Here is a 22520-nt window from a genome sequence, read left to right as displayed (position 1 = left end):
TAAGGCAGAGAGATGGGGACCTACCTATCTGTGGCCCTGGGCTTCTCATCAGAGCTGGGAATCAGGAAGTGGAAAGCAGGCTGAAGTTGAGAGTGGGGAGCACTTGACCGCAGGTTAAGATCCCTACATTAAATTCCTAAGAACAGGCAGGACTGAAGGTTACTAAGGAAGGGACTGGTATTAGATCTTGAGTTTAGAAACTTGAATCTTGGGATCCCTGGGTGGCGCAGCGGTTTGGCGCCTGCCTTTGGCCCAGGGCGCGATCCTGGAGACACGGGATCGAATCCCACGTCAGGCTCCCAGTGCATGGAGCCTGCTTCTCCCTCTGCCTGTGTCTCTGCCTCTCTCTCTCTCTCTTTCTGTGACTATCATAAATAAATAAAAATTTAAAAAAAAATTAAAAAAAAAAAAAGAAACTTGAATCTTGGGGCACCTGGGTGGTTCTGTCTGTTAAGCACCCGACTCTTGATTTCAATTCAGGTCATGATCTCAGGGTTGTGAGATGGAGCCCCTTGTTGATCCCCAAATGGGCTCTGCACTGGGCATGGAGTCTGCTTAAGATTCTCTCTCTGCCACTGCCCCAACTCTCTCCCTCTCAAAAACAAACTTGAATCTTGCTAACAGGTACCCAAACTAATAAATATTCGTCCTTATTCACCCTACATCAGGGGGAATCAGGGCCGTGGGGCAGGTGGCTGTCTCAGTCTCTAGAGCATGGGACTTGATCTTGAGGTTGTAAGTTGGAGTCCCACCTTGGGCATGGAGCCTACTTTTAAAAACTGGCTCCAGTTTTAACCGGATAACTACAGGCGCCAGGCAAGTAGTTATCCCTAGCTGGACAGATCAACCCTCGGCCAGCGCTGTCCATGGTAACGGCTTTCGTGTGGCTTAAAGCTTTCATCCATTTTCCTCACAAACACTCCGTGAAGGGTCTTAGCCCTGTTTGGTAGATGAGAAAGCTGCGACTGCATAGGTCAGGGCCATGAAGGCCTTGAGACGCCCCGTGTGCTCTCGGCCCGGAGCCTCGGAGCCTCGGGGACTCCCGCGGGGTCTCGGCCCCGCCTCACCGCCCCTCGCTCCGGAGGCCCCGCCCCCAGGAGGGCCCCGCCGCTTCCCCGACGTCCAATGAGGCTCGGCCGGGGGGCGGGACGGGACGTCATTGAGGGCCAATCCGGCGGGGCCGGGGCGGGGCTGCGGCGGGTGGGAGCCGGGCGGCCGCAGCGCGGTCTCCCCAGCCGGGAGAGAGCCCGGCGCGGGCGGCGCGCTCGGGGTCCTGCTGTGCGCGCGCCCGCCGCCCGCCGCCCGCCGCCCGCCGCCCGCGCAGCCCCTCGGCCCACTCCGGGCCGTGGCGCCCGTCCCTCCCCTGCTCTCCCCGCCTGGACAGGGGCTCCGAGCCAGGCCAAGCCGGGGCGGGGCGGGAGCCGCGGGACGAGCGCCTGAGGTGGGTGCGGGCCGGGAGGCCGGGAGGCGGGGAGGCCGGCGGGTCGGGCGCCCGGGTACGCCCAGCCAACGGACCCCGCGTCGAGGTGGGGAGAGGCCGTCCAGGTTGCGGAGCGCGGCCCCAGGCGCTCGTGCCCGCGTCCTAGTGTCCTTCCCAGGCCACCACCCTCCCCTCCGGGGACAGCCGTCCCTCTCGCTGCCCGCGGCCTCCTCACCCCTCTTGCTGTTTGTCGCCCGTGCACCTGCCGCCTCGGCCCTGTGCTACCACTCCCTCTCCCTCTCCAGGTCGGACCCCCGCCCAGTCTTACCTCCTCAGGACCCGGGACCAAATAAGCCTCCGTCCTTCTGCCCCATCTGTCCCTCTTTGTCGTCTGTACACTTGTCACTTCAACTCTGCTCACCCACTCGTCACCCCGCCCCCAACATCTTCATTTAAATACCCCCCAGGCTGTCATCCCCATCCCCCTCCCAGGGACTCCTCCCTCCACCCCCCATTATCCCCTATACCTGCCCCACTCAGCCTCAGTCCCCGGTCCTCCCCCATCCATACTCCTTTGTTGTCTCTGCAGCTGTCCCCATGGCTTTATTCATTCTTCTCCCGCAAACCCCAGCCCTCTCTCTGACCAGTGAGCCACCCCCTCCCCAGCTCTGTACTGGCATTCCTCCTGGCCGGAGCCCTGCCCACTGCTCCCGCAGCCTAGCCATCCCCTTCCTTCCAGCCCAGCCCTCTGAACACATACCCAATGTACCCTCTCACCCTCTCCCAGCTGGCCTGGTCTTACCTGTCTCTCGCACACACCAGCCTACTTCCCTGTCCTCAGATATTTTATTTTCCTGCCTGCGCTCCTTTCCCCTTCGCCTGGCCTCGGCCGTCTGTACCCCGCTCACCATTTCCTCCCGGACAGGTGCTGCGGAGAAGCCATGGAGCTGAGCAGCAAGAAGAAGCTTCATGCCCTGTCCTTGGCCGAGAAGATCCAGGTGCTGGAACTCCTGGATGAGTCCAAGATGTCCCAGTCGGAGGTGGCCCGGCGCTTCCAGGTCTCCCAGCCTCAGATCTCACGCATCTGCAAGAATAAGGAGAAGCTGCTGGCAGATTGGTGCAGTGGCACAGCCAACCGGGAGCGCAAGCGCAAGCGGGAGTCCAAGTACAGCGGGATTGACGAGGCTCTGCTCTGCTGGTACCACATTGCCCGGGCCAAGGCCTGGGACGTGACGGGTCCCATGCTGCTCCACAAAGCCAAGGAACTGGCTGACATCATGGGCCAGGATTTTGTACCCAGCATTGGCTGGCTGGTCCGCTGGAAACGCCGGAACAATGTAGGCTTTGGGGCCCGCCACGTACTGGCGCCTCCATTCCCCCCTGAGCCACCTCCCCCGGGCCCCACGTCCCAGGCCCAACCTCCTCTTTCTCTTAAAGACTTTTCCCCAGAGGACATTTTTGGCTGTGCCGAAGTGCCCCTGCTGTATCGGGCAGTACCTGGCAGAGGGAGCAGCACATGTGATCGGGTACAGGTGCTGCTGTGTGCCAACAGCAGAGGAACAGAGAAGCGCCGGCTGTTGGTCAGTGGGCTCCAGGCTGCGCCAAGGTGCCTCTTTGGAGTCAGCAGTGAGGCTCTGCCTGCTTTCTACCACCCTGACCTGGGCATCCCCTGGTCAGAATGGCTGGCACAGTTTGACAGGGACATGGGACAGCAGGGCCGACAGGTGACCCTGCTGCTGGCTGCCCGAGTGCTGGAGGAGTTGGCAGGCCTGCCTGGACTCAGCCACGTGAGGCTTCTGCCTCTGTCGGCCGAAGGTGGCGCACCTTCCCTGCCCAGCTCTGTGGTCCGGGCCTTTAAGACCCATTACCGGCACCGTCTCCTGAGCAAGCTGGCCGCCGTGCAGAGCAGGAGGGCGGGCATCTCACTGGCCGAGGCTGGGGCGGGCATCACGGTGCTGGATGCGCTGCACATGGCGGCGGCGGCCTGGGCCAAGGTGCCCCCCCAGCTCATTGTAAGCAGCTTCATTCAGGAAGGGCTGGCTCCCCGCAAGATGGCCCCGTCCCCGGAGAAAGCCTCTGAGATGCCGCCAGTCCCCAGTGGGCTGAGCCTCCAGGAGTTTGCCCGCTTTGTGGACCTGGAGGGTGAGGAGCCTGTGGCTGGAGTGTGCAAAGAGGAGACAGGCACTGAGGATGAGCAGGGGGCCGGAGAGGACAACTTCCAGCCCCTGCCCACCAAAGCCGACGCCCTCCAGGCCCTGGGCACGCTGAGGAGGTGGCTTGAGTGCAACAGCACCTCCCCTGAGCTATTTGAAAAATTCTACGCCTGTGAGGAGGAGGTGGAGCAGCTCTGCTGCTTGTGAAGGGCCCCTTGCTGCTCGCAGAGCCTCTCCTGTTTCCCATGGAAACGCCCTCTCTAGGAAGGCACACTGGAGGCTGGTCTCTTTCCTGTGGAAATGGAGCTCTTGTGAAAGTTGTAGAAGGGAGACAAGTGGGGAGACCAAGTCTAAGCTCTGAGAGAAAGTTGTCCAAGCCTTGAGAAAGGGGTCTAAAGGTGGGGCTCCAGGCGAGGGTGAAGCTAGCGTATAGTTTCTGGACCTCTAGGGAGGCTGGGACTTGGGAAGGTGGAATTGGGGCTTTACAGACAGGCTGATCCCCTTGAACTCTGTGTTTGAAACAGTTCTGCTTCTGGAAATAAAATTTTTAATCAGAAAAAAGGTCAGGGTGTTAATTTCCTGGGAGGAGGGTGAAAACTTTCAACTCAGATTCTTTAAATCAACCACTGAGGCTTGCCACAACGCAGCTGTCTGGGCTGTCTGCTGTGTCTGGCAGATGACCAGCAGACTACCCCTGTTCCAGAATTCCAGCAGGAAGGCTTCCCAGGGGAATGGGGACTCCTTACCCACTGACAGATCCCGAGTATGGCCCCAGCACAGTCTCAGATCCCGGCTGGGCCATGGTGTCAAGAAGAAGGGGGACAGGCTAGGGAAACCGAAAGGAGCCAGAACTTGGAATAGTCATTTATCCATCTGATCATTTCACAGCATCTCCAGCAGGCCTCCTGTGTGTGAGGTTATGAAAATGGAGTCTCTACTGGGCAGGACCTTGCACACAGTGACAATACAGCATGATTAAAGCCTGTCACGGGTGTGTGCAATGTGCTGTGGCCCTGCAGAGCCTGGGGAGACTCCTAGAAGGGTTACACTTTGAGCTGCAGCTTGAAGGACAGATGGAAGAGCAGGAAGGACAGTTCAGGCCCAGGGGTGGTAGGTGTGAGGGCCAACTAGGAGGGAAGGCCCACAGTGTGGTGGACAAAGGCTAACAGTCCCTCCAGAGCACATGGGGAGGCCTGGAGAGTGGTGGGGCTGGTTAGCTCACCAAACTTGGTTGGGGGGCACCCCAAAGTGTCCCCATCAGGGTGGGGACAGGTCATTCATAGAGGTTTTAGAATAACAGACGTGGGGGGTGGATCAAAAATGTGAAAGTTACAGGCAGAGAGAGTCCAAGTGGTCCAGGTGAGAGATGGGCAGCATGAGCCAGATCGGGGAGCAGGAATTGAAGAGGATGGATTTGCCTGGAAAGGCCATGGGCTGTAGACACAGACCCCGGCACAGTGAAGAGTCGAGCTTGGGCCAACATCCTGCTGTGGACTAAGGAGCCAGTGTGGTGCAGGTTTCTAGGGGGCATTGTGGTCCAGGACTCAGCTCCCTGACTCTTAGGCGTCTCCTCACTAAGGGCATTGAGTGGCACTTTCTCCACTTCCAGAAGTACCTTTCACCCCAGCTCTTCTCTCTCTCCCTTCTGTGGTCCTTAAAGAGGCAGGAGCCTTTTATTTGGGGTTCCCGACAGATCACCCATATGCCCTGCACATTATCCGACCCTCACCCAGCACTGTCTAGTTGGGGAAGATAGAAGACTGGGAATGGTGCCTCTTTTTGCGCTATCATCATCTTCAGTATGGCTCATTGTCCTAACTGACCACCTGAACACCTGGCAGCTCAGTGATTGACTATTTGCTTTTCTTAAAAGATTTACTTATTAATTTTAGAAAAAGCGCACAGCAGGGGATGGGGGTAGAGGGAAAGAGAGTCTTAAGCAGACACCCTGCTGAGCATGGAGCCTGACATGGTGCTTGATCGATCCCACAGATCCCAGGAATCCCAGGATCGATCCCACGACCCTGAGATCATGACCTGAGTCCAAATCAAGAGGCGGACAGGACACTTAATTGGCTGAGCCACCCAAGTGCGCCCCTGACAACTCACTTTTAAACAATTCTGAGGCCAACTGCTGATGTTCCAAATCCCAGATCATGTAGAATTTCCTCACAGATTCTAGTTTTCCTATCTGTGTTAATTTAAATTGTCCCTTTTCTTGTTTATCTCATTAAACTTTTGTGTTTTTTTTTTAATTTTACTTATTTATTCATGAGAGACACAGAGACAGGGAGAGACACAGGCAGAGGGAGAAGCAGGCTCTCTGTGGGGAGCCCGATGTGGAACTTGATCCAGGACCCCGGAATCATGAACTGAATCAAAGGCAGATGCTCAACCAGAGCCACCCAGGTGCCCCTAAACTTTTGTTTTAATGGATCTCAAAATTCTGTGACAGATTTTTGGTCAGGTTGTTTCCATTAAAAAGTACTGATTTTTAAAACTAATAAAACTGCACCCCCCCCAACTCCAAATGGTCCACAAAACATTCTCCTTTCATTCTGAAGGTTTAACAATGCATTGACTTTTTTTGTTTAAGATTTTATTTATTTATTCACGAGAGACAGAGAGAGAGAGAGAGAGGCAGAGACACAGGCAGAGGGAGAAGCAGGCTCCACGCAGGGAGCCCAATGGGGAACTCAATCCTGGGACTCCAGGATCACACCCTGGGCTGAAGGTGGCGCTAAACTGCTGAGCCACCCGGGCTGCCCTAAAATAATCTTCTAAAAAAATAAACTGGGGCACCTGGTGGCTCAGTGGTTGAGCGTCTGACTTTGGCTCAGGTCGTGATCCTGGGGTCCTGGGATTGAGTCCCACATAGGGTTCCCTACATGGGGCCTGCTTCTCCCTCTGCCTATGTCTCTGCTTCTCTCTGTGTGTCTCTCATGAATGAATGAATGAATGAATGAATGAATAAACTTAAATGGTCAATTGACACAAACAGTTCTGAGACCATTCTTCCACAACTGATTAAGACTGGGGTGGCAGGTATTGGGGATAATATTCATTTAGCCTTTTGAGCTTTCTGGGCAGACTTGGTGACTTTGGCAGCTCCAGGTGCCTTCTTGTCCACTGCTTTGATGACACCCACATAAACCGTCTGTCTCATGTCACGAACAGCAAACTGCCCAGAGGAGGATAGTCAGAGAAGCTCTTAACACACATAGGCTTCCCAGGAGCCATATCAACAATGGAAGCATCCCCAGATTCCAAGAACTTGGGACCATCTTCCAGCCCTTTTCCAGTACAATCTATCTTCTCCTTCAGCTCAGCAAACTTGCAAGCAATGTGAGCTGTGTGACAATCCAGTGCAGGTGCCTAGCCAGCACTGATTTGGCCTGGATAATCACCTGAGCTGTGAAGCCAGCTGCTGCCAGTAGTGGGTCATTTTTGCTGTCACCAGCCACATTGTCATGGCAAACAACTCTGACAGATATGTACTTGACATGGAAGCCCACATTGTCCCAGGAAGAGCCTCACTCAAAGCTTCGTGGTGCATTTCAACAGACTTTACTTCAGTTGTAACATTAACCAGAGCAAAGGTGACCACAAGCCAGGCTTAAGAACAGCAGTCTCCACTTGACTCACTGGGACAGGACCAATACCACCAATTTTGTGGACGTCCTGGAGAGGCAGGCATAAGGGCTTATCAGTTGGATGAGTTGGTGGCAGAACGCAATCCAGAGCTCGAAGCAGTGTGGTTCCACTGGTGTTCCCATCTTTACGGGTGACTTTCTGTCCCTTGAACCAAGGCATGTTAGCACTTGGCTCCAGCATGTTGTCACCATTCCAACCAGAAATTGGCACAAATGCTACTATGTCAAGGGTATAGCCAATTTAATGTAGATGCTGACTTTTTTTTTTAAGATTTTATTTATTTATTTATTCATGAGAGACATACACAGAGAGAGAGACAGAGACACAGGCAGAGGAAGAAGCAGGCCCCATGCGGGGAGCCCGACACGGGACTCAATCCTGGGTCTCCAGGATCATGCCCTGGGCCAAAGGCAGGCACTAAACCACTGAGCCACCCGGGCTGCCCCAATTTTCTTAATTGTAGATGCTGACTTTCTTAACAATTTCCTCATATCTCTCCTGGCTGTAGGGTGGCTCAGTGGAATCCATTTTGTGAACACCAACAATTAGTTGTTTTATACTCAGTGTGTAAGCCAGAAGGGCATGCTCAAGGGTCTGCCCATTCTTGGAGATACCTGCTTCAAATTCACCAACACCAGCACAATCAGGACAGCACAGTCATCCTGAGATGTACCTGGAATCATGTTTTTGATAAAGTCTCTGTGTCCTGGGCCATCAGTGAGGGTCACCTAATACTTGCTGGTCTCGAATTTCCACAGGGAGCTATCAATGGTGGAACCACGTTCACATTCACCTTTCAGTTTATCCAAGACCCAGGCATACTTGAAGGAGCCCTTTCCCATCTCAGCAGCCTCCTTCTCAAATTTTTCGATAGTTCTTTCGTCAATCCCACCACGCTTGTAGATCAGACGGCCAATAGTGGTAGGCTTGCCCGAATCTACGTGTCCAATGACGACGATGTTGATGTGAGTCTTTTCCTTTCCCATTTTGGTTTAGGTTTAACGGTAGATTTCACACCTGCATTCTGGCAGCCAACCCATTGCGGAAAAAGCTAAATTGTCCCTTTTCGAAAAGGTGGCCCTATTACCAGCTTCCTCCCAGAGCTTTTCTTTTAAAGCCACAAGGGGCCCCTTCCTTTCGTGCATCGCTGTCCTACGTCATGCTTTGCCTGTCTGCGGGAGACTTTATTGGCTCCTTCAAGCAGTATTTATTGACCTTTTTGCTTGTGGGTCAGGCAGGCCCCGTTCTGGGACCCTGCAGCTCATACAGAACAAGACGGAAGGATCCCTCCTCTCCAAGCCCTCACTTTCTGGTAGAGAGAGATCAAGAAGAGACAAGTAGGGATCCCTGGGTGGTGCAGCGGTTTAGCTCCTGCCTTTGGCCCAGGGCGCAATCCTGGAGACCCGGGATCGAATCCCACATCGGGCTCCCGGTGCATGGAGCCTGCTTCTCCCTCTGCCTGTGTCTCTGCCCCCCTCTCTCTCTCTCTGTGTGACTATCATAAATAAATAAAAATTAAAAAAAAAGAAGAGACAAGTAAACAAACTAAGATGGTCATTTTATTTATTTTTTAAAAAGAGTATTTATTTGTTCATGAGACACACACTCACAGAAGCAGAGACACAGGCAGAGGGAAAAGTAGGCTCCCTGCCAGGAGCCGATGTGGGACTCGATTCCCTGACCCGGGGATCACGCCCTGGGCCGAAGGCAGACTCTCAACTGACTGAGCCACTCAGGCACCCCACAAATGAACATTTATAAGATGTTTACTGCTGGGGCACCTGGGTGGTGCAGTCCATTAAAGCGCTGACTCCTGGTTTCGGTCGGGTGGTGATCTCTGGGGTTGTGAGATCGAGCCCCAGATCCGGCTCCATGCTCAGTGGGGAGTCTTGGAAATCTCTCTTCCTCTCTCTCGATCCCTCCCCATCTCTCAAATAAATAAATAAATATTTAAAAATTACAAAAAAAAAAGCAAAACTTTCACTGCTTAGTCATCACCCTGGGTCCTGAGAAGATGATAAACTGGGTGCAGGAAGCCCACAAGCCCACAGACAGGCTCCCTGACATGTGTCTCTGCCCTGCACGCTGAGTAACTTCTTCCCACCTAAGCTTCCAGCTCTCTTTAGCCACGATTTTTTTTTTTCAAATATAAATAATCAGGACAGCCCCGGTGGCTCAGCAGTTTGGCGCAGCCTTCCGCGTGGGGCTTTATCCTGGAGACCCGGGATCGAGTCCCTTGTCAGGCTCCCTGCATGGAGCCTGCTCATCCCTCTGCCTCTCTCTCTCCCATTAATAAATAAATAAAACCTTAGGAAAAAAATATATGTATATAAATAATCACATTTATACTCTCTTGCTTCTTCTAATGTTTTTATATATTCAAAAATTTCATGAATGATTATTCTGACATGCTGTATCTGAGAAATCTAGTATCTGAAATCCTTGGTGGGGGGCTAAATCTGTTGCTTTTTGTTTCTTTTGATGCTTTAACTCACGGTGGCTTTTTTTTTTTCATTGTGTGTTTGTTAATTTCTGGTTGTGGGAGTAATTTTTAAAAATATTTCGTCAGGAGATGCCTGGGTGGCTCAGCGGTTGAGCGTCTCCCTTCGGTTCAGGGCATGATCCTGGGGTCTCGGGATCGAGTTCCGCATCGGGCTCCCCGCATGGAGCTGGCTTCTCCCTCTGCCTGTGTCTCTGCCTTTCTCTCTGTGTGTCTCTCATGAATAAATGAATAAATAGCATCTTTTAAAAATATTTTTTATCAGTTTATTTTTTATTTTTCATCTCTGGAAAACCTAAAGGTTTGATTTAGGAAATGCTCCTTCAAAAAAATCTGTAGTTACTCCTAACAAGCACGAGAGGGAGCTACTACCATAATCAGTTAAGTTCTCGGAGAAAAATGTCCCAGACCTGAAGAACCGCAAGTAGGTGTATGGTTCCTGGTTCACAGAGACTATCTTATTCTTAATTTCTTCTTCTTTTTTTTAAGATTATTTATTTATTTATTCATGAGAGACATGGGGAGAGAGGCAGAGACAGGCAGAGGGAGAAGCAGGCTCCATGCAGGGAGCCCGACAGGGGACTCGATCCCGGGACTCCAGGATCGCGCCCTGGGCCAAAGGCAGGCGCGAAACTGCTGAGCCACCCAGGGATCCCCTCCATGAAGTTTTTTAACCTCCAAGGTCTCAGCATTCATGTGAGCCGGAAAGGTAGCTCTAATTTATCACCCTGATTTACACTTACTTCCTTGATTTGAAGGGCCCTTGGAAAGAAAAAAAAAAAAAAAAATGAAGGGCCCTTGGGAAGTTCCCTTACTTCTTGAAAAGTTAGCAATGGTTTTAAGATCATATGTAATAATGGATCTGTAATCTAGTTGCCTTGTAGTAGGAGGGCTCGGTTAAAGCCTAGAGCACCAGCCTGCCAGAGGGGAAGTTGGGAAGACCAGTTTTCTTTCTTTCATTTACTCATTCATTCATCTGTTCAAAGCTCATTACTGAGCAACTCTGTGTGCCAGCTAACATTTTGATGATGAACAAAAGCAGACAAGGTCTCTGCTTGACGGGGCTCATAGCTTAGAGGAAAGACAATTATAATAAAAGAATCACACACACAAAAGTGTGTGCTTACAGATGAAGAGGGGATTACACGAAAGTGCAAGCTACTGGTTCTCAAGCTGTGGCTCACACCGGCTGCTTCAGTAGGAACTTAGTGAAGCACAAATTCTTCTCAAACCTACTGAATCAGAAATCCCAGGATGAGACCCAGCAATCTGTATTTTAATAAGCCCCCCAGGTGATTCTAAACCACTGGCATAAGCCAAAGGAACTTGACCTAGACAGAGGGGCTGAGGAAAGTTTCTCTAAGGAAGTGGTGATGACAGCAGAAGGAGGAGTGGGAGGCACACAGGCAGTGAGAACAGTGAGAACGCAGATGTCCTGTGGTGCGGGGGAATGTGGTTGTTTAAGGAACCAAGAGAAGGTGAATGTCTGAAGGCCTTGAAGGTTGTAGAAGGAGCTTGCTCTGATTCCTCAGAGTGATGGAAAGCCATTGAGGGGGACAAGGAAAGTAGGAAAAACTTATTTGTTCAGATTCAGGGCAGGACCAGGCTGTGGTTTGAGGACAAAGAAAGAGGGAGTGATTCCTAGAAAACTTTAAGAGCAGGGTTTAGCAGGAACTGGGGACTCCTTTGATTTGGAGGAGGGGAGCTGCTCCGAGACATCTGGCCTGACGACATAGCTGTGCCACAGAGCACTGCAGCAGGAGCAGGCTGGGAGGACACCTGAGGCACTTCTGGGATGCTCAAGCATGTGTGACCAGGGACAGCCAGCAGTGTGCACCTGGAGCTCAGGACAGTGGTTGGGCTGGAAACACCAAAGCAGGCACATTTGCAAAGTGAATCCGCATGGCTCAGCTGTTTAGTGAGTCTGGAAGCAGTGATCTCAGCCAGAATCGTCCCAAGGTGTGTCCTTTCCCCCGACCCTGCACGTGGAGTCCTCGTGTCACTATCCATGTAAGTTAGTCACCTGTAATTTCTCCTACTGTGATCACTGTTATGAAAATAAGTGTCATGTTTAACAGCACGAAACCAGTGATATGTTATTTACATTTGCCCAAGTCACAGGCTCCTTACACACAAGCCTCAGACACTACCCCCACTGGCAAGCTCAAAGCAGGTACATTTGCTCTTTGGTTCTCAGGGATTTATGTTCTTTACTCCTATCCTACTAATCCTTCCATCTCAGTGAGCTCTCAAAAAGAATGATGACCTCTAACAACACGTTAATTATTTGAGGAATTTAACATGAGTATTATGAGACCCTGCTGATGCAAAAACATGTGGCTTTTAAAAATATCCTTGGCCACAGGGGCACCTGTGTGGCTCAGTCGGTTAAGCATCTGACTCTTGATCTGAACTCAGGTCTTTTTTTTTTTCTCCCTTTTTTCCTTTTTTTTTTTTTTTTTTAAAGATTTTATTTATTTATTCATGAGAGACACACACACACACACACACAGAGGCAGAGACACAGGCAGAGCGATAAGCAGGCTCCACGCAGGGAGCCCGATGTGGGACTCGATCCTGGGTCTTCAGGATCATACCCTGGGCCAAAGGCAGGTGCCAAACCTCTGAGCCACCCAGGGATTGCCCTCAGCTCAGGTCTTGATCTCAGAGTTGTGAGTTCAAATCTCGTGTTGGGCTCCATGCTTAGAGTGGAGCCTACTGAAAGAAGAAAGAAAGAAAGAAAGAAAGAAAGAAAGAAAGAAAGAAAGAAAGAAAGAAAGAAAGAAAGAAAGAAAGAAAGAAAGAAAGAAAGAAAGAAAAAAAAGAAACCCTTGGCCACTTCCTGCCTGATCTTTGTCTTTCCACCCTCTTTCCCAAGCTGTTGTGACCTTTTCCTGGGCCCCTGAAAATGAAATGAGTTGTTTTCTCACTAATCACGTCACACTTAACCCTAGCCTCACTTCAGCTCTGTGGCAGCAGCCCGTGAGCCCAGCTAGCAGCGCTGGTCAGGGGAGTGGAAGGAGTGGGCCTGGAACTGAATGGCCGGCCCCATGGGAGGCCTACATTCCCTCTGGTTGAAAGTGAGGAGCTAGAGGGGAAGAGCTCCAGCCCCCAGAGACACCCCTGGAAAGAACCCAATAGGGAAAGCTGACAGTACAAAGGCAGGCTTATGGTTGTAATTACTACCCCCAAAAGAAGATTTAACTAAAACCGGATCATGAAAGAATTTTTAGGGGCGCCTGGGTGGCTCAGTGACTGAGTGTCTGCCTTGGGCTCTGGTCATGGTCCTGAGGTCCTGGGACCTAGTCCTACATCAGGCTCCCTGCATGGAGCCTGCTTCTCCCTCTGCCTGTGTCTGCCTCTCTCTGTGTCTCTCATGAATAAATAAATAAAATCTTTTTTTTTTTTTAAAGGATTTTTCAGTTTTATTCTCTTGCTGACTGGTAATGTGACTAAGGGAAAACTGCAGAGACCACTCTGACCTCTGGCTCCCTTCTTGCCTATTTGTATGTGCCACTTCCTCTTTCACATGCACACCCCCCCCCCCCTCCAATGACTCTATGACTGTGGTACCATCACTGCTTGTATCCAGCCCCAAACCTCTGGCACTGCAGCGATGCTGGAGAGCCACTGGGCTCACAAACTGACCAGACATCAGAAGAAATTGAGGCACAGAAAGGGCAGTGAGTGGCCAAGACAGACCCTGCTTTTCCATGCCGGGAACACAGGCTTCCTGAGTCTGAGCCGGAGGAGAGGCCACCGGAGTTAGGAGTTCATAACTTCTACTGGATTCACAGCTCCCTTAGCTCAAAGGAGCAGCACATTTCTGCTAGGAAGAGCTCCTGAACACCATTTCTTAAACTTTAGCGTGTATAAAAGGCACCAAAGAGCTCTGCACAACATGGATTCCTAGGCCCTAATCTCAGAGATTCTGATTCGGTCCATCCCCCAGGGGGACTCAGGATTCTGCATTTCCAGCCAAATGCCCCTGCTCCACAGACCACACTGGATTCATCCCTGACCTGGAAACCGGCAGACCCCTACCTACTGTGTCAGTAAGGGCAAGGCGAAACTAGCAGAACAAGCAGGTGCCAGAGTGCAGGGGCCTGGGTGGTCAGATGGGCTGTGCTCCCCTCACCCAGGATCCCGGCCAGGGAAGTGTCTCCCACATCCTCACCAGAGCCAGTGAGGAATCTCCTCAAGGACAAGAGAGGGCAATCGCACACATTACACATTTCTCGAGCAAGAGTCCACATATGTGGGCACATTGAGTTGCAAGGGAGGTTAGGGAGCAGAGCCTGGCTCCCCATCCACAGCCCCTGCGGCCACACTGTGACAGTAGAAGAAGAGGGGACTGATTTGGGGGCCACCCATAGTTGGTAGCCCATGATCCAGTGAAAGAGGGCTCTGACAAGCACACGTGGGGGCCAATGCCATCAGGCCTAGGCTGGGGGAGTCTGAACTTTGATGAGAGACTGTCACAGGCCCCAAGTAGAGCAGAGGAGCAGAGTAAGGGCTCTGGAGCTGGAGGCTCAGATGTGTCCAGGTGAGATGTGTGACCCTGGACAGGTTACACACTGTCTCTGAACTGAGGCTGTGATCATAGCTATAACCTTATAAATGATGATAACAGTGTGGTTTTTTTTTTAAGATTTCATTTTAGTTTTTTTAAGTGTGCCCAATGTGGGACTTGAACTTACAACCCGAGATTCAGAGTCTCATGCTCCACCACCTAAGCCATCTAGGTACCCCTATTGTCACGGTTTTTATAGGGAGCCCCCAGCAAATGGCAGGAATTCCGGGCATTCAGGTCATCATAAAATGGGCCAAGGTTGATCTCAAACCAGATCGGGACATTGGTGGGTACAAACTCTGCTCATCTTTATTGCCAATTAAGTAAACCTTCTTGGCCAGCTTTTAATTGCCACTTAGCAGTTGAAGTGGGTAAAGCAAACAAGCACCATCAATGAGAGTGGGCCAGGCAGACACCCTGGAAAAGCGGCCCCGACTCCTGGCACCACGCCACCAGAGATGACTCCGAGAGGGGCCAGGCAGGCAAAACCTCTCAGTGGAAAGGTGGGGCGGAGACAGGACCCAGGGAACAGGTGTGGTGGTTGGAGTAGGGGATCCCATTGTAAGTCTGACGCCTGACCTCAAGGAGCTCTCGGTATAACGGGGTTAGGTTGAGAATCAAATCAACAGCCCAACAACCACGGCAAAGCACAGGGAGGGCTGTGATCTTGGCCTGTGGGAGATGTGGGAGGGATCAGGGGCCCGGTGGAGGTGGTATGAAAACCCACAGCCAGTGGGGGCAAGGGAGCCTCCTGTGCTTGCCAGGAAGGACTCCAGGAGAGGTGCTCAGCCTGGGCCCAGGAGCAGGTTCAGCCAAGGAGTGATGGAGTCACCGTGTGGGCGCTGCCCCCTGCCGGCCAGGAGGGAATAAGCCTTCCAGGCCAAGGCCAAGGATAGTCCAGTTTGCAATCCCTGTGCAGGGCTGGGCTGCCAAACCCCCCAGGGAGAAAAGGGGGAATAGGCAGGGAGGGCCCAGGGGGTGGGGGAGGTGGGGCTTGTCCCCAGAGGCCAAGGGAGCCGCTGAAGGATTCTGGACCAGAGGAGACTGAAGGCTGCTCTCCAGTGGGGGTGAGGTGGAGCAGTTAGAAAGGAGGTGAGGTGAGGGGCAGGGGAGGATGGAGTGCAGGCTCTGAGAGCTCTCTGAGGGTGAAGTCTCTGGGATGTCACCAGCACCACTGGCCAATGAGTGTGCTTCACGGGCTCTCCGGGAACGTGGGAATCCAGGCAAGTGCAGCTGGGTGGCTGAAGCCAGCCTTGCCTTCCCGGAGTCCAGGGCCCTGGGCCTCCTGCTGCTCCCCGCCACTGCCTACCCTTAAGGAAAGGCCAGGCCCCTCGAATTGGAATTGCAAGGTGGTGCTTTCACCTTGGCCTCCAATCTGGGCGGCTGGGCAGTGGTCTGGCGGGGAGCTACAGGCCTCACCTGGCCACGCTCATCCCCATGAGCTGAGGAGGTACTCGTAGGTGAGGAAGGTGACAGCGTTCACAGGAAAGGCGCGGGCACTGTTGATTGTAAGCCCCCGGAAGAAGACCCCCAGTCCTTCCTGCTGGGCACTGCTTACCATGCAGTCCAGCACCCCCCGGTACACCCTGTGCTTCAGCCCGCCCATCTGCATCCGGGACTTGATCACGTCCAAGGGGGTGGCTACGGCCCAGGAGGCAATGCCTGCAAAGCCCCCTGCCACCAGGACTGTGGCTGCGCCTGGGGTAGAGGAAGCCCAGGCAGGTGTCAGACTGAGGAGCAACAGCATCCTCCCATCCCATCCCATCCCCAGCATCCCTCTGCATCCTCCATGGCCTGGGCCAGCTCCCCGCCCCCACTCCTCTCTGTCCCCCACCCTCTCATGCCACTCCACTCACCGGGGTTCTGGCGATCTGTTGTAGACTGGCGGCAGAGCCACTCATAGGTGACAAAATAGATCCCCAGTGTGGGGGTGTCCCTCAGCGTCAGGGCCCAGGCTCCCCGGAAGAGCCCCCAGGGCCCATCCTCCTGGCAGATAGAGACTGCACAGTGCACAGGACCCCGGTACCGGGGTGGGGGGCTGCCCGGCCGAGCCCTTGGCTCCGTCTGGTTTTGTAGCCGGACTTTGATGAGGTCAAAAGGGGCCAAGCAGTAGGCCTAAGGGAGGAAGCACAAAGACCTGGGTAGGGCTCTGGGTGAGAACAGCGGCCCATTGTAACAAGAGGAAGGGAGTGGGCAGAGAGGGTTGCATCTTCCCAAGGGGCCTCGCCACCCCCGTGGCACCCAGGGTGGGCCATGGGCTAGACCGCTTCCCTTAGTATCAGACCCCTGATGGCGGGTGGCACAGCCCACCCCCTGGATGGCACCGAACCTGCCTGGCACCTACACGGTGCTTGGAGACAATCCTGGATTATTTCTCCAAGAGTAGGTAGGTTTCTAGCCTCCCAAAAGCCAGAAGTGAGAACCCCCCTGCAGTGATTGGGGATTCAGTCCTCAACCATGAGATAGCTCTGACACCTCCCCAGAGTGAAGGAGGTCACCTCAGTACTGTTGGGGACTCAACTTCATAGATTCTCACTCTCCAGCTTCCTGTAGGACACCTCTCAGAGGCACCTGAGGGGGTCAGGTGCTGGGCCAGCCTTTCCTGCATCCCGCAAATCCCCAACCACTAGTGTCCCAACAGAAGACAGGTGGGTGGGGTCTGTGGGTCCTAGGACTCATCACCTGGCTAAGGCAGATGGGACAAACATTTTGGGTAGTATCAGGACTGAGGGTGGTTCTGGGTGGATGCAGAGGGAAATGGAGCCAGGGGCTAATGTGAAGGTCAGGGATGCACTAGGTCAAGGTCAGCTGTTAAAGTTCAGATGAGAAATCAGGCTGAGGCTAACATGTCATGAGGGGTTTCTGTGGATTTTGTTTCTTTTGTGGAAAGTACACAAGCTTAGCTCTATAGTCCCGGAGATGGCTGATGGCAGAGGCAGCTGGAAGCTGGCTCTGGCTGTGATGTTCAGAGGTGGCAGGCCAACTTTGCTTACTTCCTCCCCTCCGGGAAGGGCAGTGGGCTGGGCTCTCTCTTTCTGAGGCAGGATCCAATGTCATCCTGCAGAGCCCATGGGCAGCACCAAGCTCAGGGCTTCTCCAGGGGACATGCCCTTGAGTCCAGGGCTCCTGACTGAGGAAATGGCTGAGCTAGAGGTAGGGTGGCTAGCAGGGACAGGTTAGGGCCCCTCCCCTCCCCATCCCGGGTCCATGGCAGAGTGGGGATGGCAGACGCTGCCACGGTGTTTGCCAGGGTCAGCTTTTGCTGAGCCAAAAGCAACTTTCGCACATCACAGGTTGTCGTTCCCTGCCCTGGACTGGCCAGAGTCACACCCTGCCTCTTCCTCCCCGTCTCCACACTAAAACACAATTTCTGCCCCAAGACCTTGTTAAGCTGAATCCATGGGCTTGATGGCAAACTGGGTTCCAGTTGCCTTGAACCTGGTCCCCATCAGTGACCCTACAGTCCCCAGTGGCGCTATCTGTTCTGCTTTGCAAAGAGCTGGAGGGGAGGGTGACTTAGGACCTGGGCCTGGCTGGGCCAGCCATTAGCTTAGAGTCTCAGTTCTCTTCCCTGTTTTCGTGGGATGCAGGTCTCAGGGACTGAGAAAAATGCAGGCATGTGCCCTGCACAAGAAGGGGCAGAAGAAAAGCCAGAACCTTTTGGGGTCTCATGAATCACTAATTCACTTGCGTGATCCCTCTGAGTCTGTCTTTTGCCCTTGCTCTCCACCCCAGGAAGTGTGTCAGGGGCATCAGGGCAGGTGCCAAACATAGTGTGACACGCCCCCCCCGCCCCCCCCCGCCCCCCCCCCCTTGCACCTGACTGGGGTGCGGGGTGGAGCCAAGCACCAGTCCCTCGGCCTCTATGCTCACTCTTCCCCCATCAGCTAGGGTTCCCCCTGCTGCCTGAGGCCCCTCTTTCCTCCACCCCACCAATCAAAAGCTGGATACTTAAGTGCTCAGAACAAAGACCAAAACAAATGATGGGATCTATTTAATGATTAATACCCTGAGCCCCTCCCAGTGAGATCTGTGGACTGGGGCCTGATGAGGCTCGGGGATCTCAGCCAGCTGCATGCTGTGGGCCAGGAGAGGCTGGGCTCAGGGGTCTGGGAGGGCAAAAGGTCACCTTAGAGGCAGCACTGAGGCTGGCAGACCCCTCCGGAGGTGGGCGAGCCCTGTCAGCCTCAGCATGGGGCATCAACTCTGCTCCATGGTGTCCTCTTGGCACCATCTCCCCCCATCTGACCCCCAGCTCTCTCAGCCTCCTGCCCCCTCTGCTCTCTGTGACACTCCCCTCCAGACCTGCAGCCCAGAAGGCCACAGCTCAGCCAGGCCAGGTCACTGGGAGCAGCCAGGAGCTGGCCATTTCCCCACAGCTCCTCATGTACTCTTAGGAAGGCCTGGAGTCTACAGGGTGCCCCTGTGTGCATGTGTGTGCATGTGTATGTGTGCATACTCACAGCTGTTTGTGTGCTTGACAGCACCTGTGTACACATGCCTCTGTGCCTGCCTCTCACCTGCACGAACCCTCCAGTGCAGCCAGCTATGAAGACATGCGTGTAGCTGAGTGGCTGGGCCCACCGCTCCTGGTGGGAGGTTGTTGTGAGAGCCAGCAGCGTGTTGCTGTAGACTCCAAACAGGACAGAGTTGACCACAGCTATGCTCGCAATGGGGAAGCTCATTCCCTTGAAAAAACCCAGAAGCTGTAGGAAGACATGGTGGCTATAAGGCAAAGGAGCCTCCTCTTTGCCCTTTCCAGCTCTGGCAGGGTCTCCTCTGTCTGGAAACCACTCCTGAGCCCTGACACAGGGAGATTGAGGCAGGCTTAGGCTGGGGACAGCCTCAGCTCCATCATCGGGGTTACTAAGCTATACCACCCAGCCCCGGGTAGCCCCAGACTCTGGGCTTCTCTCTTCCAGGGGCAGCACCCTGCCAGGGGAGAAGAAAGCTGCTTCTGACTACCCAGATGCCTCCCATACCAAAGCCCCAAAGAAGCAAGACACCCACCGACTCATGGCGGTAAGTCTTAACCATGCAGTCGATGATGCCCTGGTATGTGGTCTGGGTCTGTAGCCGCACCTGGATGAGGAGGACAGGGCAGGCAGCCCAGCAGGGAAGAGCAGGGATGGGCAGGGATGAACAGGGTGGCTCCATCCCAGCTCCTCCCCCAGCCCAGCAGGATGCCATCAGGGCAGGATTGATGAGATAGATCCCCCATCAAAGCTGGGCCCTGCTCTCAAGGCATCCTGCCCTACACATCCTGACATCTAGCTCAGGTAACATCCTTCATGCTTTGGGAGCCTCCCCTTGACTCACCTTTACAGTGTCAAAAGGGTGTCCCAGAACCAAGCCCAGAGCTCCTGTGTGATAAGAAGATGCTATGAGCAAGGCCCCTTGCATCTGGCTGAGGAAAGAGGGATTTGGGCAGGAGAAAATGGGCCAAGGCATTACAACCAGACTCCAAAGAAACTCCAGCTGGCCCCTATGCATCCTCCTCCACACCAAGCACTGGGCTGGGAAGGTGTGGGGACAAGGGGAGAGCCCTGGCCCTGTCAGGAGGACATGTAGGCAGAAGGGAGGAGCCAGCCACAGACACAGTGTCCTCACAGTGTCCAACCCTGACTGTCCTGCTTGCTTATCTAACTCTGGGGCTATGGAACAGATTCTCTGGTGCTCCTGCCTCCCTGCCAGCCTGGCCTCTTCCTTCCTTCACCTCACCACTGCTGTTGAGTACGGAGCCTTGATCCAGACCAGGTCCTGCTCTCCCAGCACTCTATCCCATCAGCCAGCAGTATGGGGCTGGAGGCCCCGAGGGGAGTCTTGCTGGCCACAGTGGAAAAGAGTCAGCCCCCAGGCCACCTCCCCACCTCTGGATCTTGCCTTCCATAGCAGACGCTGGTCCTGGAGCCTGGAGTGGAGGTCATAGCCCCAGGAGGCAGGTTCAGAATGTCCCCCTCTTTCTTCTGAGAGAAATATCACCCAGGAGCTGGGGTGGATCTATGACGCACCAGGCCTCAGTGCCAGAGCATGCAGGCCACCACCAGGTAGGGCAGAGGCCCAAAGGGGAACACAGTCCAGCTGCTGGGGTCAAAGGGGAAATTCCCTCATGAGCCCCACAGGGCAGGCCTAGAGAGTGGGGTTCTCAGTGGAGGTCTACAGGTGTGTCTGGGAGAGTGCTCACCTCAGCTCCAGAGGTGAGGGCAGATGGCTCAGGGACCTGCTCCCTACTTAGGCAACTGCCAGGAGGCTCTGGAAAGCTGGCTCTGAGTGCTCCAGGGCCACCAGGACTTTGGTCTCTGCTCCTTCTATGTCCCCAGGAAGTGACCTACCACTAGGGGTGATATGATGGAAGGAAGAAAAATGTCTCACCAGAGATCCAGCCGGCCACAAACTCCTCCACAGGCATTGTCTGGCAGGGGCGGGAGCTGGTGGCTCCAGCAGAGGAGACGCTGGAGAGGGAAGGTCCCTGATCTCCCTCCCCCAGCCTGCCTGATAACCTTCCACTAATGTTTAACTCTGCCTGCAGGGTGAGCAGTGGCCTGGTGCCCAGACCTCAGCACCAGGAGAGGGGAGGGAGACAACTTGGGTGGCCCTGACCTTGGAGGAGGTGTGCAGCGTGTGAAATCTCAGGACAGGGATGACGCACCCTCCCTCTCAGGAGGCCTACCCGCCCCTGCCAGCCAACGATGGCCTTGCAACCTTGCTTCCTGACCAAGCATCATGGCAGCCAGGCCCCAGCCTGTAGGGCTGCCTTACCCAGCATGACTTTAAGGGGGACCAGGCCCTGCCCACCCAGCCTGGCCAGCCCAAACCCCCTGCATCCCCACAGCACCACAAACCAGGCTGTCACCCACCCCGGACGGGCCAGCAGAGATGGAGTGTGGCTGCCAGGGGACAGGGCCAGTGAGGTCCCCATATCCCTGGAACCCCAGAGCCTATAGGGTGGGAACAACTCAGAGAGGAATGATTCCCAGGGCCTAAAGCCCTGCCTTCCCCCAGGGTAGTTTGCAGCTCCCCCAGCTCCCTCGCGTGAGTCATAAACAGCCTCTCTCGCTCAGCCTTCTCTTCCCTGGGCCTCCTTCCCAGGGGGAAAAGCTGCGGATATGAGTGTATAAAGGGCTGCGTGTGTCCCAGCTCTGGGGTGACAACTGCTCATTTTTCTGGACAACAACCCAAATGGACAAGGCAGGCACCTGCATCCCTTTCTTTTCCTCTCTGCTTCCTACAACCCACCTTCTCTGTTGCCAATAGTTTTTTTTTTAATAATTTTATTTATTTATTCATGAGAGAGGCAGAGACATAGGTAGAGGGAGAAGCAGACTCCCTGAGGGGAGCCTGATGTGGGACTCTGATCCAGGACCACGGGATCACAACCTGAGCCAAAGGTAGACGCTCAACCGCTGAGCCACCCAGGCATCCCTGTCGCCAGTAGGTTAAATGAGTTACAGCCTGAATCATTAACTCCACTCACCCATTGGCTCCTTACGAGCCCAATATAGTTAAATACCCTCACTCTTCAATGTTGACTTGAGGGTGATATTTTACATCATTTTAAAATTTGTGGCATCTTTTAACAAACCAGATGACTGCTCACGCCCTGTGTTTCTCACAACTGTCTGGTACTTTTATTTTTCCTGCTTCCATCTTCTCTGTCACCTGAGAGGGGGCCGTGTACATCACAGAGGCAGTGGGGACTTTGGTGTTGTCCACACTGGGGTTCCAATGTCAGCTCTGCCCCCACCAGCCGAGGGATCTGTGGCAAGGCATGTGCTTCCTGAGGCTCTTTTCTCCTGTGTCTTTTGGGAGGCTCTGGAGTTCATCTGAGGGGGTTCCTTGAAGGGGGGACTGGTATCCCATTCAGGATCACATATCCATTATACTTCATGATTCTGACGCAGTAGGGCACAGGAGCACAGTGGCGGTCCCGTATACTTTGAGCAGGACTCGGATGCACATGTGCAGCCAGGACGCCGGGCAGGGCATCAGAGCAGACCTGTGGATGCGGGCAGGCCAAGAGCTGAGTTTGCTGCAGATGACAAGCATCCAACGTTAAAAGAGTGTCTGGGGTGGGACGCATATGTGGCTCGGTGGTTGAGCCTTTGGTTCAGGGTGTGATCCTGGAGTCCCAGGATTGAGTCCCGCATCGGGCTTCCTGCAGGGAGCCTGCTTCTCCCTCTGCCTGTTGTGTGTGTCTTTCATGAATAAATAAACAAAATC

The 22520-nt window shown here is 53.9% G+C and overlaps 2 protein-coding genes across 7 annotated transcripts; one reads left to right on the top strand and one right to left on the bottom strand.

The window, feature by feature from the left end:
* The first annotated feature begins 793 nt into the window (after positions 1-793).
* TIGD3 (tigger transposable element derived 3) lies at positions 794-4134 on the top strand. Its single transcript, XM_041722974.1, has 2 exons — positions 794-1441; positions 2346-4134. The coding sequence occupies exon 2, from the start codon at positions 2362-2364 to the stop codon at positions 3778-3780; it is 1419 nt and encodes a 472-aa protein (XP_041578908.1). The 5' UTR covers positions 794-1441; positions 2346-2361; the 3' UTR covers positions 3781-4134.
* An 8319-nt stretch (positions 4135-12453) lies between these two features.
* On the bottom strand, positions 12454-20795 carry SLC25A45 (solute carrier family 25 member 45). 6 transcript variants are annotated; one of them, XM_041722976.1, is made up of 6 exons: positions 20673-20795; positions 19620-19663; positions 19311-19382; positions 18821-19006; positions 16157-16415; positions 12454-15998 (listed from the first exon to the last, which is right to left on the bottom strand). In XM_041722976.1, the coding sequence occupies exons 1-6, from the start codon at positions 20707-20709 to the stop codon at positions 15730-15732; spliced, it is 867 nt and encodes a 288-aa protein (XP_041578910.1). In that variant the 5' UTR covers positions 20710-20795; the 3' UTR covers positions 12454-15729. The 6 variants fall into 6 exon arrangements, with proteins under 6 accessions (XP_041578910.1, XP_041578909.1, XP_041578911.1 ...); XM_041722975.1 differs by having other exon boundaries at positions 19620-19707; positions 20673-20749; XM_041722977.1 differs by lacking the exon at positions 20673-20795 and adding an exon at positions 20184-20330.
* Positions 20796-22520: the final 1725 nt, after the last annotated feature.

This window comes from Vulpes lagopus, chromosome 11 (assembly GCF_018345385.1).
Source record: "Vulpes lagopus strain Blue_001 chromosome 11, ASM1834538v1, whole genome shotgun sequence".
Classification (NCBI taxonomy): Eukaryota; Metazoa; Chordata; class Mammalia; order Carnivora; family Canidae; genus Vulpes; species Vulpes lagopus.
Note: the sequence above shows the minus strand (reverse complement) of the source record. Positions and strands in the feature narration are given on the sequence as shown.

Coding starts and splice junctions, on each gene's coding strand:
- TIGD3 (XM_041722974.1), top strand. CDS start 2,362: ATGGAGCTGAGCAGCAAGAAGAAGCTTCATGCCCTGTCCTTGGCCGAG.
- SLC25A45 (XM_041722975.1), bottom strand. CDS start 19,703: ATGCAAGGGGCCTTGCTCATAGCATCTTCTTATCACACAGGAGCTCTG. Junction 19,383..19,619: donor ACCCTTTTGACACTGTAAAG/GTGAGTCAAGGG, acceptor CTCCTCATCCAG/GTGCGGCTACAGACCCAGAC. Junction 19,007..19,310: donor AGACTTACCGCCATGAGTCG/GTGGGTGTCTTG, acceptor GTCTTCCTACAG/CTTCTGGGTTTTTTCAAGGG.